Source organism: Sapajus apella, unplaced genomic scaffold, assembly GCF_009761245.1.
Source record: "Sapajus apella isolate SASKATOON/1434 unplaced genomic scaffold, GSC_monkey_1.0 scaffold22, whole genome shotgun sequence".
NCBI classification, from domain to species: domain Eukaryota; kingdom Metazoa; phylum Chordata; class Mammalia; order Primates; family Cebidae; genus Sapajus; species Sapajus apella.
Genome location: NW_022436962.1, coordinates 4507762 through 4526473, shown reverse-complemented (window position 1 = coordinate 4526473; position 18712 = coordinate 4507762). Strand labels below are relative to the sequence as shown.

Below are 18712 nucleotides of genomic sequence, written 5' to 3'. Positions count from 1 at the left end.
AAATATGCCATGTTCATGGACCAGAAACTCAGTATTGTGAAGTCAATTCTCCTTATGCTTATCTGCAGATGCAACATAATCCCAACAAAAATACCAGCAGAATATTTTAAAAGAAATAACTATATAAATTATAAAATTTATATGGAAAAGCAAAGAAAATAAAATAGGCAAAACAATTTTGAGAAAGAGTTATAGGCCAGGTGCAGTGCCTTACACCTGTAAAACCAGCACTTTGGGAGGCCGAGGCAGGAGGATCAGCTGAGCTCAGGAGTTTGAGACCAGTTGTGCAACACTGCAAGACCCCGTTTCTACAAAAAAAAAAAAAAAAAAAACGGCCAGGTGAGGTAGCAGGTTCCTGTGATTCCAGCTACACAGGAGGAAGTGAGAAGATTGCTTCAGTCCAAAAGTTCGAGGCTGCAGTGAACTATGATTGCGCCACTGCACTCCAGCCTGGGTGACAGTGAGACCCTGTCTCAAAAAAAAGAAAAAGTAATAAAATTGAAGAACTCATCCTACCTGATTCCAATGCTTAATATAAAACTACACTATTAGAGACAGTATGATATTGATTAAAGAATTGATATATAGATCAGAAGAGAGCCCATAATTAGAGGCACACGAATATTGTCAATTGATTTCGTTGTTGGTTTGTTTTTTATTTTGAGACAGCGTCTCTGCCACCCAGCCTGGAGTGCAATGGTGCAATCTTGGCTGGCCTCAAGCTCCGCCTCCCTGGTTCAAGTGATTCTCATGCCTTGGCCTCCCAAGTAGCTGGGATAACAGGTGCAAGCCACCATGCCCAGCTAATTTTTGTATTTTTAGTAGAGATGGGGTTTCGCCATCTTGGCCAGAGTGGTCTCCAACTCCTGAACTCAAGTGATCCGCCCACCTTGGCCTCTGAAAGTGCTGGGATTACAGGTGTGAGCCACCACGCCCAGCCATCAATTGATATTTGATACATGTGCAAAGACAATTCAGTGGAGAAATGATAATCTCTGCAACAAATGGTGCTGGAACAATGAGACTTCTATGTGCAACAAACTGAACCTTGACCCATTCCTCACACTTTCCAAAAAGTTAAGCAAAAATGAAATATAAACATAAATATAAAACACAAAAGCTGAAGCTTCTAGAAGAAAACATGGAAAGAAATACCTATGACCCTAAATATGATCCATAAGAAACAAAATGTTGGATTTCATCAAATTAAAAACTTTTGAACTCTTAAGAGAATGAAAAGATGGTCCACAAAATGGGAGATATACATGAAAATCAAACATCTGGCAAAAGACTTGTGTATAGAATATATAAAGACCTCTCAAAACTCACCAATAAGAAAACAAACAACCCAACCATGAAATGGGTAAAAGACTTGAATGCTTGACAAAGAAGACATATGAACAGCAAAGAAAGACATGAAATGATGCCCATCTTCCTTAGTTGCAATTGAATTAGGGAGATGCAAATTAAAATCACAATGAGAGGCTACCCCACACTTGTTAGAATAGCTACTTTTTTTTTTTTGAGACAGTCTCACGCTGTCTCCCAGGTTGGAGTGAGTGCAGTGGTGCCATCTTGACTCACTGCAACCTCCGCTTCCCAGGTTCAAGCGATTCTCCTGCCTCAGCCTCCCAAGTAGCTGTGACTACAGGCGCTCACCACCACGCTCCGCTTATTTTTGGATTTTAAGTAGAGATGGGGTTTCATCATGTTGGCCAGGCTGGTCTCGAACTCCTGACCTCAAGTGATCCACCCGCCGTGGCCTCCCAAAGTGCTGGGATTACAGACATGAGCCACCGCGCCCGGCCTGAGTATGTGTTAAAAAGAAGCAAATAAACTACTGGGGGCATGTACGTGTGGAATTGAAAGTCACCTACTTTTGTGACTGATCTTCTATCTTAAATAGTGTCAGGATAACTTCATCAGTATAGGACTGGGACAGCAGATACAGGATCTTCCTGACGGTCTTTAGGGCCGTGGTTTCCGTAATGCTGTTCATGTGGTAGTAAATGTACTGGATGATTTCCGGCACCTGAAATGAGGGAAAAGGAGGTTCTTTCCAGACACTCAGCATCAGCTCACCAGCATTCACATAACTAGGCACCCGCTTCGCTTGTAGGGCTGCACACAATGCTTACATAGCATGTCCAGACCAAAGAAGTCACCGTCCCACTGCACTTTGCCCTGGTCAGGCCACACCCTCGGGACTGTGGACTGTCTTGGACCCTATGGGGCCTGAAGAAACTCCAGATTGGATGCTAATCTACCATATTGACTTTTTTTTTTTTTTTTGAGACAGTCTCGCTCTGTCGCCCTCGGAGCTAGAGGGCAGTGGCGCCATCTCAGCTCACTCGGCTCACTGCAACCTCCACCTCCCGGGTTCAAGTGATTATCCTGCCTCAGCCTCCTGAGTAGCTAGGAACACAGGTGCATGCCATCATGTCTGGCTAATTTTTGTTTTGTTTTGTTTTCAGGCAGAGTCTCACTCTGTCGCCCAGGTTGGAGTACAATGGCATGCTCTTGGCTCACTGCAACCTCTGCCTCCCAGGTTCAAGCACTTCTCCTGCCTCAGCCTCCTGAGAGGCTGGGATTACAGGCATTCATCACAAAGTCTGGCTAATTTTTGTATTTTTAGTAGAGACAGGGTTTCACCATGTTGGTCAGGATGGTCTCAAACTCATTACCTCATGATCCACCTACCTCAGTTTCCAAAAGTGCTGGGATTACAGGCGTGAGCCACCTCGACCAGCCTGTATTTTTATTAGAGACAGGGTTTTGCCATGTTGCCCAGGCTGGTCTGGAACTCCTGAGCTCAGGCAATCCACCTGCCTCAGCCTCTCAAAGTGCTAGGGTCACAGGCGTGAGCCCCAGCGCCTGGCCCACCATATTGGCTTTTTTTTTTCTTTTTGTTTTATTTTGTTCTGTTCTTTTCGTTTTGGCCACCATACTGACTTCTGATTAAGCTTTGTTCCCAGAATGCCTCTAAGATTTCTACTTTGTCTATTGTAAATCCTGTCCTTAGGTCAAAACAATCTTAACCATAAATCCTGCCCTTACGGCAGATTTGCATAGCCTTCTTGCTTTTTCCTGAGGGGTTGGTTTTAATTGTCCTACACATTCCTTCTCTAAGGCATATTTGTTTGTTTGTTTGTTTGTTTCTTAGAGACAGGGTAGTGGCATGCTCAGAGCTCACTGCAGCCTTGAAGTCCTGGGCTTACACCTCAGCCTCCCAGTAGCTGGGACGAGGGGACACCCACCATGCCCAACTCCTATTGCGCAGAAGCCTTGGGCCGTGATGGGTGGTGGCTGGGTCCACCATCTCATGGTGGACATGGCTTCCGTTTTGTTTTGTTTTGTTTTGGTCTGACTTTGTCACCAGGCTGGAGTACAGCAGCACAATCTCAGCTCACTGCAACTTCTGCCCACCAGGTTCAAGCTATTCTCCTGCCTCAGCCTCCTGAGTAGCTGGGACTACAGGCACATGCCACCATGCCCAGCTAATTTTTGTATTTTTAGTAGAGACAGGGTTTCGCCACGTAGGTCAGGCTGGTCTCAAACTCCTGACCTCAAGTGATCCGCCCACCTCGGCCTCCCAAAGTGCTGGGATCACAGGCGTGAGCCACTGTACCCGGCATGGCTTCTGCTTTTAAGTCAGTATTAAATGTTTCTCAGAAACTGGATTAATCAACCTCTTTCTTTGACCTCTCAGCTTCCTTGGACTTTAAGGGTAGCTTCATACAGACCTGCCCACCACAGAACAGCCCCCGTATTTTAAGAGGGACAAAATAGAGAGCAGTCGGGGGAGACCAGAACCATGTCTGGAAAACATGTCATGAAGAATGAAGGAAGAATCTGAGGATGAGTAACTTAGAGAAAGGAAGACAGAGGGCATAGAATTGCTGCCTCCAAGGGGTCTCAAGACTATTATGGAGGGAGGGAAGAGTCAGTCCTTGCTGTTTACTGTCCACGTGGGCTGGAGGCAGCAGGTGGTGGACAGCATGAACTCTGAAGTCACATTCCCTGGATGTGAATTTTACTTCCCCACTTACTCACTGTGCAAGTTTGGAAAAGCTTTTCATCCCCTCTGTGTTCTATTTCCTCCAGCAAAACATGAGGACAATTTTACTTACATCAACAGTTCTGAGTTAATGCATCTGAATTGGTTGGAGCAGTGTCTGTCACATAATAACTGCTCAAGAACTTCAGTAATTAAGGCTCGTCACCTCTTTGAGCCTTTTCTCATTTTGTTTTTCTTTTGAGACAGGGTCTAGCTCTGTTGCCCCAGCTGGAGTGCAGTGGCGCAATGATAGCTCCTGCAAAGCCTCCATCTCCTGGGTTCATGCAATCCTCTCACCTCAGCCTCCCTAGTAGCTGGGCTTACAAGTGCACACCACCATGCACAAGTAATTATTTTGATTTTTAGTAGAAATGAGGTCTTGCTCTATTACCCAGGCTGGTCTTAAACTCCTAAACTCAAGCGATCCTACTGCCTGGGCCTCCCAAAGTTCTGGGATTACAAGTGTGAGACACTGTATTGGGCCTTCTCATTTCTAAAGAGAAAATAATAATTACAACAGATACGTTGTAAGAACTTAATAAAAGAACATGTAAGAACTTAATAAAAGAACATAAAAGAAGTTAGCATAGTATATAACACCTAGCATTAGGAACACTTGAATATTAACTGTGTTCTGCATAACCCCAGAAGACAAACTCGAGCCAGGGACTAGAAACTATAGGGATGCGGATTTCAGTGCTCTGTAAGTTAGAACTTTTAGGTAAAGAAAGTGGTTCACCCTTACACACTGTTGATGGAATGTAAATTAGCATAACCATTATGGAAAATTCCTGCTGGGCGTGTGGCTCACACCTGTATCCCAGCACTTTGGGAGGCAGAGGTGGGTGCATCACTAGGTCAGGAGATCAAGATCATCCTGTCTAACATGGTGAAACCTCATCTCTGCTAAAAAAAAAAAAAAAAATACGCCGGGCGCGGTGGCTCAAGCCTGTAATCCCAGCACTTTGGGAGGCCGAGGCGGGTGGATCACGAGGTCAAGAGATCGAGACCATCCTGGTCAACACGGTGAAACCCTGTCTCTACTAAAAATACAAAAAATTAGCTGGGCATGGTGGCACATGCCTGTAATCCCAGCTACTCAGGAGGCTGAGGCAGGAGAATTGCCTGAACCCAGGAGGCGGAGGTTGCGGTGAGCCGAGATCGCGCCATTGCACTCCAGCCTGGGTAACAAGAGCAAAACGCCGTCTCAAAAAAAAAAAAAAATACAAAAAATTAGCCAAGCATGGTGGCACATGACTGTAGTCCCAGCTGCTCAGGAGGCTGAGGCAGGAGAATCGCTTGAACCCGGTAGGCAGAGGTTGCAATGAGCTGAGATTGAGCCACTGCACTCCAACCTGGGCAACAGAGCAAGACTCCATCTCAAAGAAAAAATAAAAAGGAAACTTCCAACATTATGGAGGTTACTCGAAAAGCTAAAACTACCAATATCACTTATAAGTATATAGCCAAAGAAAATGAAGAGATATCTGCACTCCCCAGTTTATTGCAGCATTTTTTGTAATAGCCACGATAAAGAAAGGACCTAAGCTTCCAATAACAGATGAATGGATAAAGAAAATGTGACTTATATGCAATGGAATGCTATTCACCCTTAAAAATGAAGGAGGCTGGGCCCAGTGGCTCACACCTGTAATCTTAGCACTTTGAGAGGCTGAGGCAGGCAGATCACCTGAAGTCAGGAGTTCAAGATCATCCTGGCCAACATGATGAAACCCTGTCTCTACTAAAAATACAAAAATTAGCTGGGCGTGGTGGCAGGAACCTGTAATCCCAGCTACTCAAGAGGCTGAGGCAGGAGAATCGATTGAACCCGGGAGGTAGAGGTTGCAGTGAGCTGAGATTGCACCGTTGCTCTCCAGCCTGGAGGACAAGAACGGGACTTCATCTCAAAATAAAAAAAAAAGAAAACCCTGTCATTTGTAATAATATACATGAACCTGAAGGACATTATGAAAAGCGAAACAAGCCAGGTATAGAAAGACAGATACTGGGTGATCTTACTTAGATGTGGAATCTAAAAAAGTCAAATTAATAGAAGCAGAGAGTAGAATGGTGGTTATCAGGAGCTGGAGGTTAGGAGGATTGGGGAGATATTGGTCAAAGGATACAAAATTTCATTTAAACAGGAGAAATAAGTTCAGATCTACTGTATAAGAAAATTGCGAAGATGGTAGGTGTTCAATGTTCTCACTACAAAAAAATAAGCATGTGAATTAATGGGTATGTTAATTAGCTTGGCTCAACCATCTCACAATGTATAGATATTTCAAAACATCATGTTGTATGCCATAAATATATATCCTTTTTGTAAATTAAAAATTATTTTTTTTATAAAAAAAGCAAATAGTTTACAAATACAAATGAGCTATGGTTTAAGGTGGTGAACACCTCAAGGTTGCTTTCAGCACAGTCTGGCTGTCCAGTGGTCTGGGGTGCTCTCCAAGAGATTACAAGCATTGTGCGTGCTTTACATACGCTATAATTGGATGATTTTTAGTCAGAGAAGATTAGCATGGCCCCTGCACAAGGATGACATGCAGATTCGTGAAGCATTCCATACAAAATAGATTTGAAACATTCAAAAGAGATTGCAAGCATCAAGTGGGGAGTTAGAGTCGACCTCTGGGGTCCCCTTCAACTCTAGGAGCTTATCTGTGGTCTGCTCTGAGGTATTCAATCAAATGGAAATCCAGGCCAGAGAAGTGGAAAGTGTAAGATTCCTGAACTGCTAATAGGGCCTATTGTGGAGAGGTAAGGGAGGTAGAGAAGTGGGTTAGGCCATTGAAATGAGAGGGACTCCATCATCCCATAAGATCTTTTAAAACACTGTAATAAAAAGGACAGCTAAACTGTGCTGTCTTAACTTGATTATTATTATTATTAGTATTTGAGATGGAGTCTTGCTCCGTTGTTCAGGCTAGAGTGCTACGGCACGGTCTTGGTTCACTGCAACCTCCGCCTTATGGGTTTAAGCGATTCTCCTGCCTCAGCCTCCTGAGTAGCTGGGATTACAGGCGCCTGCCACCATACCTGGCTAATTTTTTGTATTTTAGTAGAGATGGGGTTTCACCATGTTGGCCAGGCTGATCTGGAACTCCTGACCTCGTGATCCACCTGCCTCTGCCTCCCAAAGTGTTAGGATTACAGGTGTAAGCCACTTGCCTAGCCCTATGCAGTCTTCATTTTACTGAGAGCCAGTCCCAGCTGTCATAAAGGAGTCTCTGTATTTCATCTCTACTTACATTAGAGTCTCATGAGTTTATGGCTGTGTATGTAAACACACACACACACACGCACGCACGCACACACACACACACATATATATATATATGTACAAATATAAATATCTATACACCCCTGAATCTTCCCTCCTGAATAAAGAAGAAGGCACCTATAGATCTAACATATCAAATACTGTCTGGACCCAGGAAGGATGACTGAGGTCTTGCCTGGTCCTAGGAGCCCCTAGCAGTCTGCTATAGCATTGACTCAATTCTTCTTCCCATCCTGGTGGAGATGGAGGCCAGATGGTCACCCTTTCCCACAGAAGAGTCTTTTCCACAATCACAAACAACTCCTCATTCAACCTTTTCTCCTGTGGGTTGAAGCATGGTGATTCTTTAAACTCCAAACTGGTAGGAGATAGAACAAGACCCAAAAGAGAACAGAAAGGAAGAATTCCTAAATTGACCTTGACCCACTAGGTCCCCAGAGCTGCTACCTTCCCAATCTCTGGAATCATGTACTTCAGGATCATCTTTAACATCTTGGAAGCTGCGGAGATGTCATGCCTGGTGGTGTTGGTCATGGCCTCCATGGTCACCATGATCACATCCGCTCTCTCCTCAGGGGTCAGGTATTTCCCGAAGAACTGGAGAAAGAAGAACAGCTGTCTCCACAATGCCAGCATCCCAACTTAGGTCTGCCCCAAAGGCTCTGGTCTCCAAAGAGACCAATGAACCAGGGGCCAGTGGAGGCGGTCCCTGGCCAGCATCTGGCTATTCCATGGTGTGAGCCAAGCTTCAGAGTGCCACCAGCTCCAAAGTCTCCAGGAAGGAGCAGTGGTCCAGAGGACAATGCAAAAGCCATTTCCTCTTTGATTTGGAATGCAAGTAAGTGAGTACATTAGAAATGAGTTCTGATGTTTAGTGAGCTTGCAGCATTCCATGCAAGTAGGATTGCTGTTATGTACAGCAGACATGCCTCACGCCTCTGAGTGCACACCTACATATCCACGTGAGCTCATTCCCTCAAACAATATACAGGCCGAGCTCTGTGCCTGGTTCTATTGCTGGGAACTGGTGACAACTGCGACTAAGACATACAATGCCTTTACCCTCAAGGAATTTACCATCAAGTACGGGCAAGTAAACAGGCAGTTATAGTGCCATATGAGTGATACAGTTTGGCTGTGTTCCTACCCAAATCTCATCTTGAATTGTAGTTCCCATAATCCCCGTGGGTCAGGGCAGTTACCCTCGTGCTATTCTCGTGACAGTGAGTGAGTTCTCACAAGATCTGATGGTTTTATAAGGGGCTTTTCTCCTTTGCTCAGCACTTCTCCTTCCTGCCACCATGTGAAGAAGGATGTGTTTGCCTCCCCTTCTGCCATGATTCAGACCCCAGGAAAAAGAAGGACAGAGTTCCAGGCAGAGGGCACAGAATGTGCAAAGGCCTGGAGTGGAGGAAAGTTCAGCCTCACTACTGAATCCTGCAAGGGAGACCTGGGCCAGTGGAAAAGAGAGGCTGAGACAAGATGAGGCAGGACAGTTACAGCAGAGACCAGGTCATGAAGGGGCTTGTGGGTCAAGTGAGCAAGTTTGCACTTTTTTTTTTTTTTTAAATAAAGACGGGGTTTCACCATGTTGGTCAGGCTGGCCTTGAATTCCCGACCTCAGGTGATCAGCCCGCCTTGGCCTCCAAAGTGCTTGGATTACAGGCGTGAGCCACCATGCCTGGCCAAGTTTGCACTTTAGATTGAGGACGGTGGGAAGTCAGTGCAAAGTCTGAAGGGGAATAATAATTTTCATTATGTATTTATTATAGTTTTATTTATTATTTTAAATAATATTATTAAAAATAATAAATTTTAGAAGCGCAGTTCTCTGACTGTGGCATGGAAAATGCTGTGACAAGACGCATAGTCGGAAACAGGATGATCAGTAAGGGGCTGCTGCAGTGACCCAGGCAAGAGACGCTGGGGGCCCTACAGTATGGCTGGAGCAGGAAGAGATATCCAGAGGGCAGAACGAACAAACCTGGCGTTCAACTGGATGTGGAGAGTGAGGGAGAGGAGAGAGCAAGGGAGGACTCCTGAATGGAGCGATTTGAGTTGACTGAGCCTGAAGATGCCATATCTAAGACCACCAATACATCTTTACTGAATGAACAAAATTAAGGCCAGGCTATAAACAAGGCACAAGGACACAATCTGTAGGAGGAGAATAGGGCCGACTATACTTCTTTTAAAGAACTCTCGGCCAGGCACGGTGGCTCATGCCTGTAATCCGGCACTTTGGGAGGCCAAGGCAGGTAGATCACTCAGGAGTTCAAGACCATCCTGGCCAGCATGGTGAAACCCCATCTCTACTAAAAATACAAAAAATTAGCCAGGCATGATGTCACAGGCCTGTAATCCCAGCTACTCAGGAGGCTGAGGCAAGAGAACTGCTTAAACCTGGGAAGCAGACGTTGCAGTGAGCCGAGATCATGCCACTGCACTCCAGCCTGGCAACAAGAGCAAAGCTCCGTCTCAAAAAAGAGCTCTCTCAGTGACCTCAAGCCTCAGTCAACTCAAGTGCAGCTAGAGGATGGGCCTTACCCCTCCAGCCTGCTGTCCAGGAGACCTTGAGCTTTGGAGACACTCCCCTGGGTGAAGGATTACTCCTCTGTGGTCCCACCCAGGCCCTCTACAATCTCCCCACCCCAGCTCTCCTTCTTCCCTGCCATAGGTCCCCATTTGGGTGTTTCATGCACTGTGGAGAGTGAGGGTTACCAGTGTTAGATCCTGCAGGCTAGCAAGCCATTCCCCACGGAAATGTTTCTGTAAATCCTTCAGGATAGTCTCTGTCTTCTGTTTCTCACCTACAATCCAAAAACAACAATTAAGGGGCAGGGCCTTAACAGGGAAAAAGGAACACACCCTTCTTTATTTCTGCTCCAAACCTCAGAGAAGATCAACAGAGTGAAATGGGTGAAATAACATTTGCTCAACAGATTGGGGAGGGTTCCCCAGCACCAGCCAATGGGTGGAGGGAGAATGTGGCTGGGGACTCAGTCTGATCCGTGCAGCTGCCCCTGCGCTGTTCTACCTACGAGTGCTGAGCAAATGCCCTCATGAGAAGTATGCCCTATGGAACCATGAGAAGTCAGAGTTTCTGAAACTCCTTTTAAGGATATTTGCAAATCCTCCTGGCACCTCTGTAAGCATGTATGGCTATTTGTATTTTTTGTTTTCCTTGAGCAAAGACGGGCTCAATTTATTCCCTAAGAAAATATGTTCATTTTCTCAGTCTTAGGCCTAGCAGTAAGGCTGGGACCACTGGAAAACACCGAGTGTCCAAGTTGGTTCCATAGGTGGCTGCAAGCCTAACTCCACTTTTCCCCGAGAATCTCATACAAGAGGGCATGGCATCAGCCAAGGGGGTGTAGCTCATCCAGACAGTTTCCAGATCTACTTGTAACGGGGCTCCCTCATCTTGGGGCATCTTAGCATATTTACTCCAGTGCCCTCGTGAGAAGAAACTGCCCTTTATCATGTGCCTGACACAATGCGAGCATTCAGTGAATAGTGCGTATATGCTTTTGCTATTCATGGATCCCCACGGCTGCAGCCCAATGGCCACCCAGGCTCATAGTGCTTACTTCTCTGCAGCACAAGGATTTTGAACAGGTAATGCAATGCCTCTGATGCCTCTATGCTGATCTCTTGGTTGCAGTCCATGCAGAAGAGGCCCAAGATGCTCATCAGTTTCCCACTCATCGCGAATTTCTCCATGTGCTGCCCGGAAGAGGAAACTGGTTAACTCCCCACCATCCCAAAAGGGACTTCCCTGCACTGTGGCCACCACCTCTGTTCAACCTCTCTGCCCCTCCACACCACTAAATCATTTGCCTGCATGCATCGCCTCACCTCACCAGCTCCACACTCTCCCTGGCCAAGAAAAACTTTTCAAAGCAGCACCCAGGGAAATGAGCAGGCAGATCCCTGAAACATGTAGCCAATGGGAAGCTGTGGACCCAACCCAGCTGTTTAGGCCCAGGTTCCCCAACAAGGCTGAGATGTGTCCAGCCAATGGGAACTCACTTGGCCAAGGGCAGAGCAAGCAAACAAGTTAAGCCTCATACCCCATAGGAACAGAAAAGGCACTAATGCAAAAAAAAAGAGGGACACTGTGATCACCCACCCCCCAGTAACCCTCTGCGGAGCCATAGGCTCTCAGATACCCCATGTGCAGAGAAGCAGGGCCCACTGGGTCAGCCTTTTCCCCCACTCCAAGCACTCACTGACAGTTCAGGGAAATTGCAAATAAACCTCAGCAGCCGGGAAATAGTGCCCAAGGCCCGCGTCTGTTCGTGCACTTTGTCTGACAGTAATGACCAAGGCAAGATGATCTGGAAAAGGAGCAAAGAGACCTTGTGACACCTGCTGTGGGAGTGCTGCTCCCTTCCTTCTCTTGATTCCACATTCCTGACTGTCAGAAAGACAAAAAGGAGGAAGTCATGGCAGGCGCCAGAGTGCACAGCCCATGAACTTGGCAAAGCAAAGGTGTGTTTAAGAGTCTCCGGGGCTGACCGGGCACAGTGACTCATGCCTGTAATCCCAGCAGTTTGGGAGGCTGAGGCAGGCGGATCACCTGAGGTCAGGAGTTCAAGATCAGCCTGACCAACATGGAGAAACGCTGTCTCTACTAAAAATACAAAATTAGCTGGGTGTGGTAGCACATGCCTGTAGTCCCAGCTACTCAGGAGGCTGAGGTAGGAGAATCGCTTGAGCCCAGGAGGCAGAGGTTGTGGTGAGCCGAGATCATGCCATTGCACTCCAGCCTGGGCAACAAGAGTGAAACTCCATCTCAAAAAAAAAGTCTCTGGGGCTTCACCTGCTACCTTCTGGGTCTCTTCTGACAGACAGTGCTGTGCCTTAGATGTAGAATTACAAGGCAATGGACAAGCAGGAATGCGATAAGGTGGGGAGACAGGGCTCTCTTGACAGCATGTCCATACAAACCCCTACCTGCTAGGCCAGAGGAAGGGGTAAAGTGGCCTCTGAAGGATGAGATTCAGAGCCGTTCATTTCTGGAGGTTAATGATAATCGTGACACAGGTAAGTATTCTGAATAGAATAACTCACTCTATCCTCCCAGAAACCCTGTAAGCATTATATTACTACACCAGGTTGAGGTCCCACCAGGTAAGAGAGGCCTGTGCCCTGCTTGCTGCAAACTTTTGGAAAAGTGTGTCCTGTATCACAGCTGCTGGACAGGTGTCCTTCAGGGTAGTCTTTCTCCCAAGGCATTGAACCCCGTCACGGACAGCCATGTGCCAAAAAAAGGAAAATGAACCACAATGTATACCTAACCATCCAATACAAAAGTGAATTCAGAATTGACCACAGACTTAAAATCTAAAACGATGAGACTCTAGAAGAAAAGGAGAAAATACTTAAGGAAGGCAAAAATTCCTACATAATACAAAGAAAGTATAACTATAAAAATAATAATTTGGACTTTATCAAAATGAATAACTACCTGCTCTTCAAAAGATACCGTTAAGATGGGTATCTTAACACACAGGGCCAGGTGTGGTGGCTCACGCCTGTAATCCCAGAACTTTGGGAGGCTAAGGCGGGTGGGTCACCCGAAGTCGGGAGTTCAATATGTTGTCGGCTTTCAATAAATGCCTGGTCAGAATGGTGAAGCCCTGTCTCTACTAAAAATACAAAAATTAGCTGGGTATGCTGGCGTGTGCCTGTAATCCCAGCTACTGGGGAGGCTGAGGCAGAAGAATTGCTTGAACATGGAAGATTAATGAGCTGAGATCGCGCCACTGCACTCCAGCCTGGCTGACAGAGTGACACTTCATTTCAAAAAAAAAAAAAAGACGCTATATAAAGTCAGGCCACAAAATGGGAGAAAATGTCTGCAAATCATATATCTGACAAAAGATTTATATCCAAAATATACAAAGAGCTTTTAAGGCTGGGGATGGTAGCTCACACTTGTAATCCCAGCACTTTGGGAGGTCAAGGCAGGAGGATTGCTTGAGCCCAGGAGCTCAAGACCAGCATGGGCAACATAGGGAGACCCTATCTCTACATAATTTATTTATTTTATATATTTATTTATTTATTTATTTTGAGACGGAGTTTCACTCTTGTTACCCAGGCTGGAGTGCAATGGCCCGATCTCAGCTCACCGCAACCTCCGCCTCCTGGGTTCAGGCAATTCTCCTGCCTCAGCCTCCTATTTTTTTATTTTTTTTGAGACGAAGTCTCATTCTGTTGCTCAGGCTGGAGTGCAGTGGTGTGATCTTGGCTCACTGCAACCCTCTTCTCCCAGGTTCAAGAGATTTTCCTGCCTCAGCCACCCCAGTAGCTGAGATTACAGGCACATGGCACCATGCCTGGCTAATTTTTATATTTTTAGTAGAAACGGGGTTTTGCCACTTGGCCAGGCTGGTTTTGAACTCCTGACCTCAAGTGATCCGCTGGCTTCAGTTTCTCAAAGTGGTGGGATTACAGGTGTGAGCCACTGTGCCTGGTCCATAAAATTCAAAAATTAGTGGAGCATGGTGGCACACACCTATGGTCCTAGCTACTCAAGAGGCTGAGGTGGGAATGTCTCTCGGGGAGGTTTGAGGCTGCAGTGATCAGTGATGGTATCACTACTCTCCAGCCTGGGCAAGAGTAAGACCCTATCTCAAATAAAATAAAATAAAGAGCTCTCAAATCCCCAAATAAGCAAATAACCTTAAAGAAAAAAAAAAAAAAAAAAAAAAAGGACAGGCTGGGTGTGTTAGCTCATGCCTGTAATCCCAGCACTTTGGGAGGCTGAGGCCAACGGATCACCTGGGGTTGGGAGCTCGAGACCAGCCTGACCAACATGGAGAAACCCTGTCTCTACTAAAAAAATTACAAAATTAGCCAGGCATGGTGGTGGGTGCCTGTAATCCCAGGTATTTGGGGGACTGAGGCAGAAGAATCGCTTGAACCTGGGAGGCAGAGGTTACGGTGAGCAGAGATCATGCCATTGTACTCCAGCCTGGGCAACAAGAACAAAACTCCATCTCAAAACAAACAAAAAAAAATGGGCAAAAGATTTAAACAGACACTTCATCAAAGCACACAAGTAGACGGCTGGCAAGTAAGTCTATGAAAAGGTACCCAACATAAGTCACTAGGAAATGCAAGTGAAAACCACAAAGAGATACCACTACACATCTGTAAGAATGACTACAGGGAAACCTAACAATACCACATGCTGGCGTGGATGCAGAGCAACCGGAACTCTCACACATTGCTAGTGGGAATGGAAATGGTATGGCCACTTGGGAAAACACTTTGGAAGTATTTTTTTTTTTTTTTTTGGTGGAGTTTTGTTCAGGCTAAAGTTTTAGCTCAGGCTAAAGTGTAATGGCATGATCTCAGTTTACCGCAGCCTCTGCCTCCCAGGTTCAAGCAATTCTCCTGCCTCAGCCTCCCGAGTAGCTGGGATTACAGGCATGCACTACCACGCCCAGCTAATTTTGTATTTTTAGTAGAGACAGGGTTTCTCCATGTTGTTCACACTGGTCTCAAACTCCCAACCTCAGGTGATCTGCCCACCTTGGCCTCCCAAACTGCTGGGATTACAGGCATGAGCCACCGTGCACAGCCTGGAGGAGGAATCTTATAAAGTCAAACACCCACATGCCATACAACATAACAATCTCACTCCAAGAGATTTACCCAAGGGAAATAAAAACCTATGTTCATGTAAAAGTCTGTACACAAAGATTTATAGCAGCTGTATTTGTAATGGTCCCAGTCTGGAAACAACCGAAAAGTTCCTCAACTGCAAAATGAATGTACAAACTGTGATCTGTCTACCCAATTAAAAAATAAAGAGAAACAAAGTACTGACACACATAACAACGTGAATAAATCTCAGATTCATTCTGCTAAATGAAAGCAGACTCCAGAGACTGTCTACTAGATAACTCCATTTAGATGACTTTTTTTTTTTTTTTTTTAATTTGAGACAAGGTCTCCCTCTGTTGTCCAGGCTGGAGTACAGTGGCATGATCACAGCTCACTGCGGCCTCGACCTCCTTGGCTCAGGTGATCCTCCCACCTCAGCCTCCCAAGCAGCTGGGGCCACAGGCACACAACACCATGCCCAGATGACTTTTTTATTATTTGTAGAGATGGAGTCTCTGTTACCCAGGCTGGTCTTGATCTCCTGGGCTCAAGAGATCCTCCCAAAGTGCTGGAATTACAGGTATGAGCCACTGTACCCAGACTTAGATAACATTTTAATTCTTTTATTTATTTATTTTTGAGACAGGGTCTCAATTTGTTGCCTGGAGTACTCGGCCTTAGATAATATTTTGATTCTCTTATTTATTTATTTACTTTTGAGACAGGGTCTAGCTTTGTTGCCCGGGCTGGAGTGCAGCAGCACTGTCACAGCTCACTGCAGCCTCAGTATCCGGGCCTCAGGCAATCACCCAGCTCAGTCTCCCCAGTAGCCGTGACAACAGGTGCACACCACCATGCCCAGCTAATATGTATTTTTTTATTTTTAGTAGAGGTGGGGTCTCATATGTTGCCCAGGCTGGTCTCAAACTCCTGGGTTCAGATGATCCGCCTACCTCACCCTCCCAAAGTGCTGGGACCATAGGCATGAACCACTGCACCTAGACGATATAGGGACAGGAAACCAATCAGCCATTGCCTGGGGTAGGGAATGGGGAAGGGGCTGACCATAAAGAGTTATGGGGGAATTTGGGGAGTGATAGAACTGCTCTATAGTTTCATCGTGGCTATAGTTACGGGACTGCATGCATTTGTCAAATCCCACAGGTCTACACACTAAAAGCTGAATTATACCATATGGAAATTATACCTTAATTTAAAAATGGAAAACAAAACCGGGTGCAGTGGCTCACACCTGTAATCCCAGCACTTTGGGAGGCCAAGGTGGGTGGATCACAAGGTCAGGAGATTGAGACCAGCCTTGCCAACATGGTGAAACCCCGTCTCTACTAAAAAATACAAAAATTAGCTGGGCATGGTGTCGCACACCTGTAATCCCAGCTACTCAGGAGGCTGAGGCAGGAGAATCGCTTCAGGCAGGAGAATCACGTGAACCCGGGAGGCAGAGGTTGCAGTGAGCCAAGATCGCACCACTGCACTCTAGCCTAGCGACAGAGCGAGACTCCATCCCTCCCCCCAAAAAAAGAAAAAAGAAAAGATGACAAAAGAAAAGGAGGTCCCTTAAGAAAACATATAGCCCTCAAATTTGACCTTTCTGATCCAGCTATGCAAAGTCAAATGTGAAATAAATGATGCTGTATTATGCTATCATATCATCTTGTAGGAAAAAACATGTCTAAAGTATACACACTTGACTGAGAATTATCTCAAGACAGCAAATATAATTTTTTTCTTTTTTTTGAGACAGAGTCTCATTCTGTCACCCAGGCTGGAGTACAGTGGTGTGATCTTGGCTCACTGCAAGCTCCACCTCCCGGGTTGAAGGGATTCTCCTGCCTCAGCCTCCTGAGCAGCTGGGATTATAGGTGTGTGCTGCCATGCCTGACTAATTTGATTTTTTAGTAGAGACGGGGGTTTCACCATGTTGGTCAGGCTGGTCTCGAACTCCTGACCTCGAGATCTGCCCATCTGAGCCTCCCAAAGTGCTGGGATTATAGGCATGAGCCACAGCATCTGGGGCAAATATAAATTTTAATTAATTTTTTGAGACAGAGTCTGGCTCTGTCACCCAGGCTGGAGTACAATGGCATGATCTCAGCTCACTGCAACCTCCACCTCCTGGGTTCAAGCTATTCTCCTGCCTCAGCCTCCTGAGTAGCTGGGACTACAGCTGTCTGCCACCACGCCTGGCTAACTTCTGTATTTTTAGTAGAGACGGGGTTTCACCATATGGGCCAGGCTGGTCTCAAACTCTTGACCTTGTGATCTCCCTGCCTTGGCCTCCCAAAGTGCCAGGATTACAGGTGTGAGCCACGGCGTCCAGAGCAAATATAATTTTATTACACATAAAAATAACTCATTTTTATACTTTCTATTTTATTTATCAAGATAAATTGATTCCTCCTACAAAATGTTGGAACCTGTTTTGGGTGGTACTTTTGCAGGGCACCGTTTATCTTTGGATAATGAGAACCTTAGTAATGAATCTCTTGAAGACTCTACCCTGACCAGGACCAAAGTTTTGCATCTCTGTTCCCCACAGACTCCAAGTACAACAGAAGAACATTTGTTCTTACATTTATAGCAAGGTTGACTAAAAAGCACAAAAATCCTTCTCAACAAACATACCAGGGATGGCACATTCCAAAAGAACTGTGTCACTCATCCAAATGTGGACAAATCTCCCTCCAGCTAAAGCCCTTGTCAAGGTCTTTTTAGAAGATGCCTCGGCAACCCTGTCTCCTTATTTGCAGTCACACCTAATGTTTTATGCAAAATTGTATTACCCTAATTGACTACCATCCTGTTCATGAAAGTCGGTTTCAAGTGACTGTTGGCTGTTTCCCAACTCAAACTACTCTCAAGGGATAACAATTTGTTGTAACTAAGAATATTTGAAACGCTTTAAATCTCTAAAGACTGTTAAGGAAGTACCTCGAGTCTCTGGTGGGGATTACATTAAGGGATATAACAGTAGCCTGGATGGTGAAGCACTGAAATTTCTATCACAGAGCAACGGCAGGCTCTGCCACAGGGGAAAATACTTTGAAGATTAAAGTCTGACATGGATATAAATGTTATTACCTCTGAAGCCCTAGTATGTCCAAGTTCTGGGGGGAAATGGGTCCTCAGCTTAATTGGCTGGGCTTCCAAAATGTGATCCTCGAAACAATATATCATGGGAGACACAGAAATTTGTTTTCAAGTGATGCTTATGCACGCTGAGGCTTGAGAACCAGTGGTCTTTGGACTAGAGTGACACCCAGGCTACCCTGACCTTCTTTGCCTTTCCTCCCAAACATGCTGGAATTAACATGGAGTTTCAGTTTCCCTGATCAGTTTCCCAGTTTTCAGTTTCCACGGGCACTTACCTCCAGGAAGTTTTGCAGTATGAGCATGTTGGGCCTCATGTCGTCCATCACAAGAGCTTGCAACATGTCATCTAAGGCCTGGACCGTCTGACAAGTGAAGAGACAGGGAGGGTCCAGAACAGACTGCCACAGTGCCAGCTCGGCTCCCTGGGGGCACTCCCCCATCTCCTTGTCCCCTACCTCAGGAGGAAGGAGTTAGGGCCAGCCTGGCTCTGCCTCCCCTGCATTCCCTCTCTCATGACCGGCCACACTCTGATCTTCCTTGGTGCTGACCTTTCTTGGCATCAGTGAAGACTGGACCAGGCCCAGTGGTAAAATGTAGGCACTGGGCCATTCTCCCCAGGAAAT

The 18712-nt window shown here is 45.9% G+C and overlaps 1 protein-coding gene and 1 non-coding gene across 2 annotated transcripts in view; one reads left to right on the top strand and one right to left on the bottom strand.

Moving 5' to 3' along the window:
- LOC116558671 (maestro heat-like repeat-containing protein family member 7) overlaps positions 1 to 18448 on the bottom strand; it is a 41477-nt gene extending 23029 nt beyond the window's left edge. The window contains exons 1-6 of the mRNA XM_032288677.1: positions 18365 to 18448; positions 11585 to 11692; positions 10943 to 11078; positions 10074 to 10162; positions 7800 to 7949; positions 1878 to 2032 (exon numbers count right to left, since the gene is read on the bottom strand). Coding sequence (XP_032144568.1) covers positions 1878 to 2032; positions 7800 to 7949; positions 10074 to 10162; positions 10943 to 11078; positions 11585 to 11692; positions 18365 to 18430 — 704 coding nt within the window. The 5' untranslated portion in view covers positions 18431 to 18448. The remainder of the gene's footprint in view (positions 1 to 1877; positions 2033 to 7799; positions 7950 to 10073; positions 10163 to 10942; positions 11079 to 11584; positions 11693 to 18364) is intronic.
- LOC116559137 lies at positions 6537 to 6642 on the top strand. The gene has a single exon (XR_004272333.1). It is a non-coding gene; the product is annotated as a U6 spliceosomal RNA (small nuclear RNA).
- Positions 18449 to 18712: the final 264 nt, after the last annotated feature.